The 14,048-nt window shown below is 47.9% G+C and overlaps 1 protein-coding gene across 2 annotated transcripts in view; it reads right to left on the bottom strand.

Moving 5' to 3' along the window:
• CLSTN2 (calsyntenin 2) overlaps window positions 1–14,048 on the bottom strand; it is a 603,527-nt gene that overhangs the window by 16,380 nt on the left and 573,099 nt on the right. For both annotated transcript variants that reach the window (XM_019437999.2, XM_019438012.2), the window contains one exon: window positions 8,347–8,513. In XM_019437999.2, the coding sequence (XP_019293544.2) occupies window positions 8,347–8,513 (167 nt within the window). The remainder of the gene's footprint in view (window positions 1–8,346; window positions 8,514–14,048) is intronic.

Raw genomic sequence — 14,048 nt, forward strand, 5'->3', positions numbered from 1 at the left:
ATGGGGGAGAATGATCAGCGACGGAGCCCTCCACCTCCATGGACAGGCCACGAAGGCCTGGTGTCTCCAGAGCATCTGCAAGGGCAGCAGCCATGAGCACAGATGACTGTTTTAACCCCTCAAACAATTCCTGCTCCGCCCCGCCCCCCTGGCGGGGCTTCCGGGCCTCCCCTTTAAGACCTTTAGGGGTTATAAACTCCAAAGCCATAGCATAAGATTCTGGATCCCCATCACAGGTCTCTTGTGACCTAGCCCTTGCAGGGTGGCCCATGCTCTGTGCTGCTGTGGGGTCCTGACCACCCTTTCAGCCCTTAGACAGCCTGCCCCCTCAGCTGAGTGCCTGGAAACTTGGGGTTTTGCTCCTTTCACTGGTCTTGTCTTTGGCCTTGAACTCCTCCTCAGTTCACCCTGTGCTCCCCTTCCTGATTCATGGCCATCTTCTTAGCTTCTGACCTTAAAGCTCATTTTTTAGTTAACGGCTCTCCTTGTATCTAATTCCTGGTCTTTTTTTTCCTGGTGCTCCACTCTGCCTTCCCAAGAGTTTTGCTCACTTGCTGTTTACATTCTTGCCAGCTGTCCCAGGTCTGTTATCTATTCATGTCACTCAGAGTCCCTGGTATCCCATACTTGGTCAAGGCCCCGGGGCTACAATGCTCGCCATCAAGTCACTTGAGTCCTCAAGACAGATAAACCAGATACAGACTTCTGCTTCTCTCTGCAAAGCCCTAGCAGTTACTCTTCTCCAAATGGAGCACAGAGAACTGCTTTGGTGCTGGTCTGACTTACTGATCTTCACATGCTTCTGAGCAGGAATTATTAGGCACTGTTGTCAGTAAGATGTCAGGAGCTTATCAGTGGATTCAGATTATGTATCCAAAGTTCATATCAGAGGAAAAGGAGATCTGGTTATCTATCTATCTATCATGCTTGAACTCACAACCCTGAGATCAGAGTCACATGCTGTTCTGACTGAGCCACCCAGGCACCCCTGATCTGGATATATTTTTATGCCAACATTTTTTTGGATAATATATTCACATAATTCAAATATATATATGTTCTAAGTGCAAGTGTCCATCTTATTCATATCTCTTACCCAGTTTCCAATATCCCGTCCCACAAGTAATCAGTGTTCTATTACTTTCTTAGTGGCAAATTGCATTATTGTTCATGATTACCTGCTTCCCCTCCCAGTGGGAGGCTTATACATGCCTGACCTATCGTCACTAGACTTGATTATGTGACCTATGGAACCATTCCCTGCAAGACACACATTTTTCCCTTTTGTAGTCAGTAGTGGTCATGTGACTTGCTTGGCCAATGAAGTGTGGGCAGAAGTATTATTTGGTTCACACTCATGTAGACGATTTCACAGCTAGTTCATGGTTTGCCATGTCCCTTTCCCTCTGCCATGAAACCTGCCAAGTTCCCTTAGGGTCTGGTCCAGCAGCCTGGTCTCACAGTGCTGGTGATATGGATCAGAACTGAAGCCAATCTATGTAATGGACATTAGGTGTGAACAACGACAACAAAAAGTTGGATAAGCCACTGAAATGTTTAAGTCACTTGTTACAGCAGCATGACTTAGCCTACCCTGAAAGTTATATGTAAGCATTCTTAGGAATATAGATTTCCTTTTTTCTCCTTTCTTCAACCCAAAGTAGCTTTTTACATACTTTATTGTACTTTGTTTCTTCACTTAGCTCAAATCTTGGAGATCTTTCTGTATCAGTACATCATAAACTTTTTTTTATAGTTGTATAATATTCTACTGTGTAATTTTTTCAACCAGTTTGTTACATTTGGATTATTTCCATTCTTTTACTAATAATTCCACAATGAATAATCTTGTACACATTTCATATGTATGCAAATATCTATGTATTGGATAAATCCCTCCATGTGAAGTTATTAGGTCCAACAGTGCACTTTTAAGTTTTGACAAATGTTGCCTAATTCCCCCTTGCTAGGGATTATATATATCAACACACGTTCCTTCTCCCAGTGTATGGGAATGCCTCTTTTCTCAAAACCTCAACAACAGAATATGCTGTCATTTGAGATTTTTGCCAGCCTGATAGGTGATAAATGCTACCTTCATGTAGTTTTAATTTACCATTTAGTGTAGGTTTAATCTTACTATGAAGGAGATGGAGTATGTTTTCAGGGGATTAAGGAAAAATCCATCTGTATGAACTTTTCCCTGACTTGGATGCCTTTTTAAGAGTTCCCTGTTCTGTGTCTGGAGGGTAAAACGAAGTAGATGTCCCATGAGCACTATTGATGATACTGACCCGCATACAGTCTTGCAGCATGGCCCCTAGCCAATCAATAGCTTCCACTTTGCCTCCTTCAACTATCATTTGAGTATTTTGTTACCTCCTCCTTGAGGCCACCCCAACTTCACTCATTTACGTCCCCACTGGGCTCCTCTAGTGCTTATCAAATGGCAGTATAATTACTGTAGTACAGTGACCATGAGCTCACAGAAGACAGGGACTCCAACTCCTATCCCTGAATTCCAGAACCTAGCCCTAGTGCCCTATAATCCCATCAGATGAATGAGTTAATGTTCCCCCTTGGCCCACATTCTACTCTGATCTCTCCAGGTTACTCTCCAAAAGGACTTTTTTTCAGTCACTGTTTCCATAGTCATGGCTCTGTGGGAGTCATCAGTGCTTGCTAAACCCTGTTCACCTCTGCATCCTTGGCATCCTGGAGACTACACTTGCAAAGGCCTCCTGCTGTGTGTGGGAGGGCCACGTGACCACGTCTGGCCAATGAGGTGTGAGAGGAAGTGAGGCAGGGCTTCCGGGCTGGGGCAGTCAAAGCCAGCTAGAATGCTCTAGCCTTTTTCTTCCTCCCCTTTGGTGGCTCTGGTGTTGTAGGCAGAAACCCCACACTGCCTCCCTGGCTTGATGTCAGAGAAAAATAAACTTTTAAGCATTAAAACCATAGGGATTTTGGAGTTATTTGCTACTGCAATCGTTTTAAACCCATTTGGAAAAATTGAGCTCCTCCCAGGCAGGATTCTCGCTTACCTAAGTCTATGTGGCATCTTTGAAAGATGATGGGCTGTGCGGGTTGCAGTACCCCAGTTACAGTACAGACTACAGGATACAACAACTTTGGACTACTTGCCCTTTCCAGACTTTATCTCCTCATTTAAAGTAATGGGGATATTAATACCTACCTGTCTGGGGCTTAAATGAGATAATGTATATAATGAATCTAGTGTGTAAAGGGGGTTCAGTCCTAGATAGCTTTTATTATAATTCTTAACATTGTAATTATTTCTGCCCTGAGCCTTGGCCCACACAGGTATACCACAGCCTTCACTGCTCCTCTTATCCTATGATCCAGTTCCCTTCTGCCCTCAATGCCCTGAGCAGGGTCTCTCTGATCTGGGAGATCAGAGCACCAACCCCTCTGTTGGGTGTGGGAGCCCCGGATATACGTGCAGGTGATGATGCCACAGTCATCTTTTCAGTTGGCGTCTCCCTTGCTGTGGATGACTCACTAGCTTAGTGTGCTCAGCCATAGAGCTGCGCTGTTCTGAGTGTTTCGTAAGTCATTCGGAGATTCAAGTTCATTCTTCTAAAATACCACTTCTGTTCCCACGTGTTTTTATGCCCCCCCTACCTCCCCGCAACCCTGCCCTGCACCATCCCTGCTATAGCAGAGTCATGGAGCTGTTGTTGTCTGTCTCCCCCAGCCAACTGTGAGCACCTCCAGGGCAGGGTCTATAGACTTTTTCCTCACGGTCACCACAGGATCTAGCACACGAGACATAGGAGATGGAATGATAAGCCCTGCAGAGGTGGCGGATCTCTAAGCTTCACACAAGGACTGAACAGGAACCTCAAACAGTTCTTCCAGAGGCTCTTAGCAGCAGCATACTGTGGCAATCAGCAGGGGGCACATTCCCACCGCAGCCACCTAAGGAGGGGATGGGTTAGGCCATGTGTTGGATCTCCAATTAATACCCTAGTTTGGCTGCCTGACCATCCCCAGAGCTGCCACAGGGCATGAAGGTGGGCACTGGACTAGCAATAAATTTCTTGCAGGATCAACAAAACCTTCTACCAAACTAGGTTTTTTAATTTTCTTAATGTTTGTTTATTTTTGAGAGAAAGAGACAGAGCGTGAGCATGGGAGGGGCAGAGAGGGAGACACAGAATTCGAAGCAGGTTCCAGGCTCTGAGCTGTCAGCACAGAGCCTGAAGCAGGGCTCAAACTCCCCAACTGTGAGATCGTGACGTGAGCCGAAGTTGGACGCTTAACTGACTAAGCCACCCAGGCGCCCCTGTTTTGTTTGCTTTAAATTGCAGTGTTACTAAACATAAAGAATTTAAAAAAAATCAGGTTCTGTCTCTGTCTCTTTGCCCCTCCCCTGCTCTCTCTCTCTCTCAAATATAAAACATAAAAATTTAAATTGCAGTGTTACCAACCCTGTGACATGACTGAGGTTAGGTCTCTGTGTAAGACACACAGTATCATTAGCATTACCCAGGGACAGGAGATGGCTTCCTGGGAACCCAGCAAGGTGTGATAGCATCCACTTTCCTTTAGGAAGCTGTGCTATGGCCATGGTGATTCCTTTCTTTGAGCTAAGAAACTACTAGACATCCCCAAAGCTATGGCCTTTGGGAATAGTCAGTTCTCTTAGAGGGCCAGCCAATATCACCAGGCACCTAGCAGGCTGGGAGATCAGTGAAATTCCTGGCCAAAGCCTAGGTCTGTTCCTCCAGGGAAGGCATAGCACTCCAGGCACCTAGCCATTCACTTGGACACCTACCAGCCCCTCTGGGTTGGGCCAGATGAAGATTTGACACATTTGAGGCTCCTCTGCTACAAGTGTCACCTGGTTTACCTTTCAAAAGAAGCTGGGGCAGCGTCAAGGGCAAGTGCAAGACCAGCCCAGTTGGAGAAGAGAACTGTGATTTTATTTATTAGATTTGCTAAGGAAGATCTATATGTCTGTATCTGTATTTATCATCTTATCTACACATATATGTATCTTTCTTTTTCTCTCTCCCTATATGTGTGTATCTATATATAACATACATAGAATTCAGTTCCTACAACATCACAACAAACTACACTTTATACATGAGGGAATTGGAGTTTAAAGGATTACATTCCTTTGCCCAAGGTCACCCAGCTAGTAAATATTCGTACTACGATTTGAACCTGGGAGTAACTTGTCCCAAAGTTTTTGCTCTTTCCCACTCTTCCACATGGTAGAAATGACAAATTGGCAGGGAGTATGTTATGAAAATCAGAACAGGGTGTTCTTCAGGAATGTGGCTATTCCACAGTGTCATGTATGGGTACGAGACGGTAACCACCCCAGCCATCTAATGACTCCAGCCAGGCTGGACAAATATTCAGGAATTGGCACGAGCCAGGGGAAAACAAGTGGAAAGAGGAACCGGTGCCAGTCCTGTGAGCAGACGGAAAGTTTTGTTAATTAGAGACGGACCTCACTTCCTTTGACTAGCTAGGGAGGAGGGAAGAGGCCAGGCACAGGTAAGAGAGAACAACAGTCAGTATTCAGGAATGAAATGAGGGATCAATGGAGGAAGGACAAGGAGGAAGGAAGTCTGAATGATTTTCAAGAATGCTTTCTACTCTGAGTTGCTGGTGTGGAGGAAAGAGCACAGACTTATTTTGGGCAAGTCCCTGAGTCCCAGTCTCCTTATTTCTGAAATGGGGCCATAACATTTAATCTGTTGTGAGGAGTAGGGCTAATGAACTTCGAATGGCCCCCAGTGGGTACACCATAAATTGTGTGTCTTATCATTAACTTCCCCGCAGTGCTCTACTTCTTGCCAGCTGTGCTCTAAGGATGGAAAAGGATCCTCTGCGGTGACTGCTTATCAACAGGTGGCCTCCTAGAAAGTTGGAAGAGCCTCCCCACCCTCCAGGGTGGTGTGTGCCATTTAGTTTACACCCCCTCTTTTCACAGCCTCTGGCTGCTCTGGAGAGACTGCCATGCCTTTCCATTTATGATCCTAAGAATGTGTGGCTTTTCAGTCCAGCATCTTTGGTTTATGTATTCTGTAGTGCCGGAATCCTGAAACTATGGTCTCACGGGATGCTCCACAGCAGAGCGGATGCAACTCAGAGGCAGGGAGCAAACCCAGAATCAGACAGAGAGGGGGATGGTTGGAGGACAGATTTCTGCATCACTGGGCTGACAAAACGCTAAGGAAACAACACTAACAGTCGGTCAAGGATCAAACCCTAGGTTCTACATGTGAGGGTGCCTATATGAAATGTGCCACGAAATAGACCGTGGGAAAGTTGGCCTTTCCAATAGGAGGCAGTCATGAACGTTTCCCTCAATGGCAGGTGATTAACTACTGAGTGCACCTGTGAGTGTGTATCTAATGTTCTGGAAAGCCATTCTTGCCTTACCCTGTCTGCGCACTGCTCCCACCTTCCCCCTCTGACCCAGTTTCCAAGGTGAGCATCTTGCCCAGATCACGTTCCTTTGCCTACAGCCCTTCAGTGGCTCCCTTGTCACCGACAGAAGAAAACATGTGTACACGTGAATATAGTTTACGGGGCCCCATGACGTGGTCTGTGCGCAGCTCTCTGACCACACTTTCTACCTCTCCTCCTGCAATTTGGGCACTGTTCCACTGGCCTTCTTGGAGTTCCAGTGCACAATGCAGGGCTCCCCAGCCCTCTGCCATCACTCGTGCTCTCAGATGTGCCTAGAGTTACTACCCAGCTCCCCTCCCCTGCTTTTCTCCTGTTCTATGCCTACCCATCCTCAAACATTCTGCTCAGACCTCACCTCCTCCAGGAAGCCTTCCCTAACTGCTGCTCCCCAGGATCTGGAATTCTGGAGCAGGCTACCTGGACTTCTATTCTGGCTCTGCTCATTACTAATTCTAGGATCTTAGACAAGTTTCCTTTCTCTTGCAGTCCTCAATTCCTCATGTGCAAAATAGGAATATCCACACAAACTTTGCCATAGGGTTGTTCTGGGCTTCAATGAGTTAATACCTGTAAAGCATTGAGAACCATGCCTGGCACTTGGGGAGCCTCAGTGCTCATAATCATCACGGCGGTTACCACACTGGATTATAAACATCCTCTTAGGCCACTGACTTCCCAAAAGACAAAAGGCTGGCAGTGTTCAGTTTCACATGTCCTCACCCAGCCCTGAACCCATACGTGGGTGTCTGTGGCATGTTTGCTGAAGTGACTGCAGCCTACAGAAAAGCATGGTGTGTTCAGATCACCAGACCCTCCAGGGCTCCCCACATCCGAGCCCCACAGGCCCCACCGGCAGTGGACATAAAGGCACTGTCTGCTGGAGGGGTGACTCCCGGTCCAGGATAGGTAGGCCCAGGGCAGGAGGGAGGTGAGGATCCTAGGGCTGTACCAGGTGCAAGATGGGGGTGGGGGGGGACACACCATCCTTGGGAAATGGCCCATAAAGGAAGCCTCCACAGTTTGGCAGGGGCGATGGCTTGTGGGGCTGTCCTGTGCTCTAGGAGGTAGAGGGTGGGCTGCCTGCTCTCACCGCAGACCCCTAACAGGGGTGTGTTAGGATCGAACAGGGGCTATGATGATGTTCACCCAGCTCTTTGCTCAGGTTCCCAGAGGCTCCCTGCTGGCCGGAGCTCCTAAGGTCCAGGTGAGGCCAGAACTACCCCTGCCTGTCCGGGGTGGGGACGGCGAGGGGCGCTCACTGAGGACAGTCAGCCATGTCTTGCCTCTCAGGAAGCGCTGTTCTCAGAATGCAGCTTTGATTCTTTTGGATCACACGAAATGTTTTTATTTTGCATAATCTGCTCACACTCCCTTTGCCAGAGATTGCTCGAAGCCCAATCTGTGCTTCAATTTCACAACATGAGACCCGGCGACCTCTGTATCTGCTTTCTAATTCCAGCCCACCCCAGGCTGACCTTCCTTCCTAATTTATATTTCACATGGCCAAACTTTTTATTCTATTTTTAAATATTTTTGAAATACATTCCTGCATGCTGCTTCTGAGCCTTTGGCAAATAAAACAAAAACCAATCAACCAACCCAGGAACAGCTGAAATACAACAATTCCCTTCTGGTAGGCATTGGACATGTGCCTGCTTTTGTGTAGTGAACTGATTATACAGGAGGCCTTCGTCTAGGAATTTCAGGACACGGCAGAAGCCCATCATGGAAGTCACGGTCGCTAATCTCCCCACCGTGTCAGCACCTTTGCCCCCAGACCATCTCTGTGCAACTCCACACTGAGGACTCCATTTCCCGGAGTCCACTGGCACTGGGCAGCCACTGCCCCATAAATCAATGTCTTATTGGCGGGGATGCCGGCTCCTTCCTTACCTTTATTCCTTGGCCGAGACTTTCCAGGGAATTAATATCCAGCCCTTCCTTGCAGGCCTGCAGGCAGGAAATGACCTTCTGACTCTCCATTTTGCCAGGGCGGATGGTGAGACTGGCCAGGCTGCCGTGGAAGAATTGAGCAAACCGCGGTTTGGTGACTTCTCCTCCTAGAAGTGAAAGAAGCACGGTCATTTGCCCTGTGGAGATGAAACACCACTTCAAGGCCACCACCATCTGGCCAGGGGACCAAAGACACAGTGACTGTGTCCCCTCAACCTGAGCTTTTCCTTCGGAGCGGTGAGCTCAGCGGCCGCACTGCCATCGAGAGGATATCATCTGCCGCCAATACTTTGGCACTCCCCAGCTGCACCTGATTTAGAAATCCTGGAATTCCTGAATTTTAAGCAGCTGCCTTCAGAGCCATGAACTGCTTTAGAAGACAGAAAGGGCCTAGAGAGTAAAGGTAGGAGGGAGAAGGAAGTGGCCACTGATGCCAGGCCTGCCGTGTGTCTGGCTGTCTGCTAGGGACTTCATCTGAACAAGCCTGCAAAGAAGGAACCCTCGTTTCCCACTGACACCTGAAGAAACCCGAGACTCAGCAAGGTTGAGGGACTTGCCCCAGGACACACAGCTGAACGCTGGAGCTGGTACCCTAGTCCCAGTCTGTCTGACCCCAAAGCTGGCCTTTGCTTCCCTATATGCTACAAAGAGGCTGGCAGGCAGTCAGGGAATCCTAGAGCCCTACATCCACGGCCTCTGGCTCTCTTGCAATAAATTGGTTTTGTACCCACTTAAATTCAAGCTCTTTGGCATGGAAGGACTTCCTTGATTCTGTTCTACCTCTGACTTTCTTCTCATTGCCTGCATCTCGTTCTCCACTGTTCTCTCTATCGGCTGGGCCAAGTCCTGAGGTCAGGCCTGCTCTTCAGCACGTGAGACTGTTTAATGCTGCTGGTCTCAAGTCCTCTCCTCTCATTTTCTCCAGGTCTCTAAAAGCTCCCCTGAGGTCTATTGGAATCCTCACCTCCTCCAGGAGGCCTCCCCCACAGCCTTCCTGGGGCCCAGGCCTATTCCATCTCTGAGAGCCCACACGGACAGCCCAGCCTTGATCTTGCTCTCCTGTTTGTTCAGCGGGGTGGCAGGATGTATAAGAAACCGGATGTGGGTCGAAGTCCAGCCTTGCTAATTCCCGGGGAAGGTTTTGCAAATTCTCAGCCTCTGCTTGCTTATAGGGGACAATTCTTGGTTTTGCCTCCTGGCTCTCCCGCCATCTCTCAGAAGTCTCCTGCAGTGTGTCCCCAGGGAAGTGTGCTCCAGTGAGACACCAGCACCGAGGGCGAATTTCTGACAAGTTCTACTACACTAGAAAGCTACAGTGACTTCTCTGCCCTCAAGCTACTCTGAGCCAGCAGAGCCTGGACCTTAGCTGGAGAGTGGGGGGAGGGGCTCTCCCCTGGTCACCCCACCTCAGCCCTGGGGTAGTAGAGACTTCTAATACCTGCCTTCCTTTGTTCTTCAGAATTCTACTTCTCAGGGGCTAATCCTTCATTATTCCAATTCTCTGTTAGTTAATAATTCTTTATATTTACCTGTTGAAACTACGGTGTAGTTTTTCTCTCCTGATTGAGTCACACTCAACACCCTCTACATTTGCACACATACTTTGCTCCTGCTTGTTCCTCTTTCCCCTAAGGCACCACCTCCAAACTGCTTACATTAGGCGAATCCCATCTCCTGTCCCCTGCTGCACACAAAACCTTTCATGAGCCACCCTGCCTACCACGCTCCGTGTCCTGAGCCCCCTGCTCACTGTGTCCTCTCCTTGCCCTGCGCCTTGGAGCGCTGACTTCATTTTCACATCCCCTCGCAACCCAGTGTTGCTAATGGTTTACACGTGTGCGTTTTATGTCCTCAATAGCCTATTACTGTGCTTCTCAACCTTGGCTGCGCATTTTAATCATCTGGGGATCTTTAAAAAGTCAACCTGATTCTGGTGCTGGGTCCTGCCGTGAGAGATTGTGACTTAATTGGCGTGGCGAGTTTCAGAAGGTCCTCAGGTGTGTTAAACGAGAAGTCAAGGTTAGGAATCACTGGCTAGAAGCTTCGTAGGTTGGGCCTCCTGCACGCCCCTGTGTGATCTCTCTCGTTTCTGCCACCCGCCGGCTTACCCTTGCAGCCCTTTGCACGATGCTAGAATGTGTTTGTTTAAGTCTCTCTCCTGGATGGCAGGGGGCACTCATGCATTATTCATTTTAATGAAGATGATACTGAGCAGGTATTAGGGGCCGAGGGCTGCACCAGGCACTTTGCATAAGTTGACTCATTTATTCCTCTCAACAACACAGGGCCTCTGTGTCATCCCAGCATCCTGCACCCTGCCTGGCACCCAGCAGACATTTCAAAACTGTTTCCTGAACTAAAAGAGACGGTGAGTTAATGCCAGCAGAGTACCAGGCATTGTGGTGTCTCTCCAACATCCATCTCACCTCTGCTTTCTTGTCACAGTGCCCAGAGGTTTGGCCGAGTGGACTTGAATTCCAGGGATGGATTCTATTTAGTCACGGCGAATCAGGTTTTCCTGTTTCCCTTGCTCTAGTGACTGACTCAGGTGTCGACTTGGGACCCAGTACCACGACGAAGCCAATCGGTGCCTGCGTCCACTAAATCACAGAGGCTGGCCCAGGAATAATCATGAGACCAAATTAGGCCAATGAGTTGAGAGGAGAAATTAACCAGCAGCCTTTGGGAAAAGAGCTTTCATTTTCTCTCCAGAAAGTTTCTTGAACCTACTCTTGCTCTCTTCCCTGGAGATGATTACGTGAGGATGGAAGGCTAAGAGCTGCTCCAGCCATCTTGTAGGCCGACGAGGGATGACCAAGGTGACGCATGAAGGAGAGAAGGGCCAGGAGGATCCTAGCAGAGTGCTGAGTGGACCTCCTCACTGCTCTACCACAGGGCATCCTCAGCTGTGGGAGCCAATCATCCGTCTTTATGGCTTAAGCCCTTTGACTCACACTGTTGTTACCTGCCGCCAAAAGTGTCTTCACTTTGGAAATGAAACTAGAAGGTTCTATTGAAGTACTCAGTCCATGGGGAACTCCAAAGAGATTTGGCTTTGAGGAATGCCCTGACATGGCAATGACTTGGGAGTATGGGGGAACCCTCCTGAAGCCTTCTGATCTTAGTTACCAAAGCACCCATGGGTAGGGTCCTCCGTGCCATTAGCGTATTCCTATTCTAGCAAAATGGGCACTTCTGTGGACCTGCAGGAAGAAGGGTGTGTCTTGGGTACAAGTCGCAGAGTTGCCACTCTCCGGAGCATTCACATGGTCATCTCTTCCCCACTTTGTCCACCCCACTGTCCCCTTAGAGCAGCAGATACAGCAACTATCATATACTGGATATGAACTATGTTTCCAACACTGTGTGAAGTCCTCCACATACATCATCTTACTGAATCTTCACTAAACACTTGGATACGAGGTACTTATTCTATCGTTACAGTGGAGCAAACTCAGATTGAGAGAGAAGTTAGTGGCCCGAGGCCACACCAGTAGTGAAGTATGTGCCCCTCCAGTGTGAGCACATTCACCCCTGCATGGGGCCAGCTGGGGCATCCTGTTGTACCAGTGGCCCCATCCAGAGTGAGGTTGAGAAAGAGCCCTCTGTCATTCAGTCCCCTGAAGTGCTCACTCTGCAGCTCCAAGTTTATTTTTTTTAATTTTTTTTACATTTATTCATTTTTGAGAGACAGAGAAAGTCAGAGCACAAGCGGGGGGGGGGGGCGGGGAGGAGCAGAGAGAGAGGGAGACACAGAATGAGAAGCAGGCTTCAGGCTCTGAGCTGTCAGCACAGAACCCGACGCGGGGCTTGAACTCATGAGCTGTGAGATCATGATCTGAGCCGAAGTCGGACGCCTAACCGACTGAGCCACTCAGGCGCCCCTGCAGCTCCATGTTTAAAGACCAAACTTTGTGACTCTCTTGGATTCCTAGACATTTTCCAACGCACCATTTTCTCTCAGCAAAACATTCATATTCTGTATTTTTCACTCAAGAATCCCACATCTGTGGTGCACTGTATTTATTAGTGATGGAGCTCCAGGAAATCAATTCAATTAGCACTTTGCAATAGGAGGCCAGCATAAAATTTGAAATATATTTGCACTCAGGGGTGGTTGTGATTCAGGATTTAAAAAATAATAGATACATTGAAAATCTCTTTTTAATATCTGGGGTGTCTTCGTAAACCATGGCTCCTCTGTTAACATTTAGACACAAACATGCTCATGAATTATTTGAAGGAAAAAAAAACATAACCTGATTTCTTACGCAAAGAACTTTCTCTAAATGTTTGCGAATGTGATTTTGGATTCTTGAGGCTAGATCTGCACACATTTTTAAAGTGTTTGCTGAATGTCTAGCCCTCTGTTATATTCAGTTAATTATAAGATATAGACCATGCTCTCTAGGAACTTACATTAGTTGGGAGAATAAAGTGTAGACAATGGGAAGATAAAAATGTGAGAGTAAATTGCTAGAATAGATGTTCTAAGGCAGTGCATGATTAATTTCCAAACAAATGACAGAGATGATGTGTCCAACAGATCATAGGGGAAAGAATAATAGCCATTGTTTATTAGGCCCTTAAAATATGGCAAGTGCTTTCATGTTCTATTTTATTTAATACTTAAGTGGCAGGATAGTACGTTTGAGATCTTAATCTGTCTATTCTTTTGATTTTTTCCTGAGTATTTCTCCCACCTTACCCTCCATTTAGACACATATCTGGCTTCTGCTCATTGCCACAGGGAGGGTTGTGACAAGGAGAAGAGCAGATCGGGCTTAAAGCTGAACTTCTTCCTCGGTTTTGTTTCCAGCAGCCTAAGTCCTTAGGAGGATGGAGAAGATCTGGGTATGGATCAACATTTGGGGGAAAATAGAGGAAGAAAATCTGGCTTCCCCCAGAGGAGAAAATGTTGCCCTTGACTGGGGAGGGAGGCTGGCAGGGAGGCAGCAGAGGGGGATAAGGCACAGGGGTGCTGAGTGAGGCACCTAAAGCCCGCCACCTGGGCTGAGCTGGGGCTGGGGAGCATGACGCTGGAGGGAATGCCCGCCCGTCGCATCTGGACAGACAGGCAGATGGACCACAGATGGTCTTACAGAGAGAGCATGAGAAGCAGCGAAGATATTTTTGTGCCCTCAAGGAAGGCAAGGAAATGCTGAGAGAGCTGCCAGGCCAGAAGGCCCGTCAGTGACAGGACCAAAGAGGCGAGCACCATTTCAGCGGACACCTGCTTGGGGAGAGGGCTGGGGGCCCCCTCAATGCCCTAGCCCCACATCAGTACTCCCCAAGTCAATCAGCCCCAAGGAAGTGGAAACATTTCTAATTTGCCAAGGTTAAATCTCCCCCACTCAGATGGAATAGGGGTTTGAAATGAAACTAAGATGGATGTAGAAAAAATAATTTTTCTTTGTGAATTCTGATTCTTACCTGCTAAACATATAACTCTTTTTACAGATGATGTTGCACATTTAGATAACTTGCCCAAACCACACAGCCAGGAATTAGTGAAGCCTAGATTCAAACTCAGGTCTTGCTTGCTTATAAGGCTTTGACCTGCATGCCATACAATAGATGTGGCTGGGAGGGCTCAAAGAGGACTCCTTGGAGGATGTAGTAATTGGGCTGCTTCATAAAGA

This window comes from Panthera pardus, unplaced genomic scaffold (genome assembly GCF_024362965.1).
Source record: "Panthera pardus isolate Hobbes unplaced genomic scaffold, ASM2436296v1 HiC_scaffold_16, whole genome shotgun sequence".
NCBI lineage: Eukaryota > Metazoa > Chordata > Mammalia > Carnivora > Felidae > Panthera > Panthera pardus.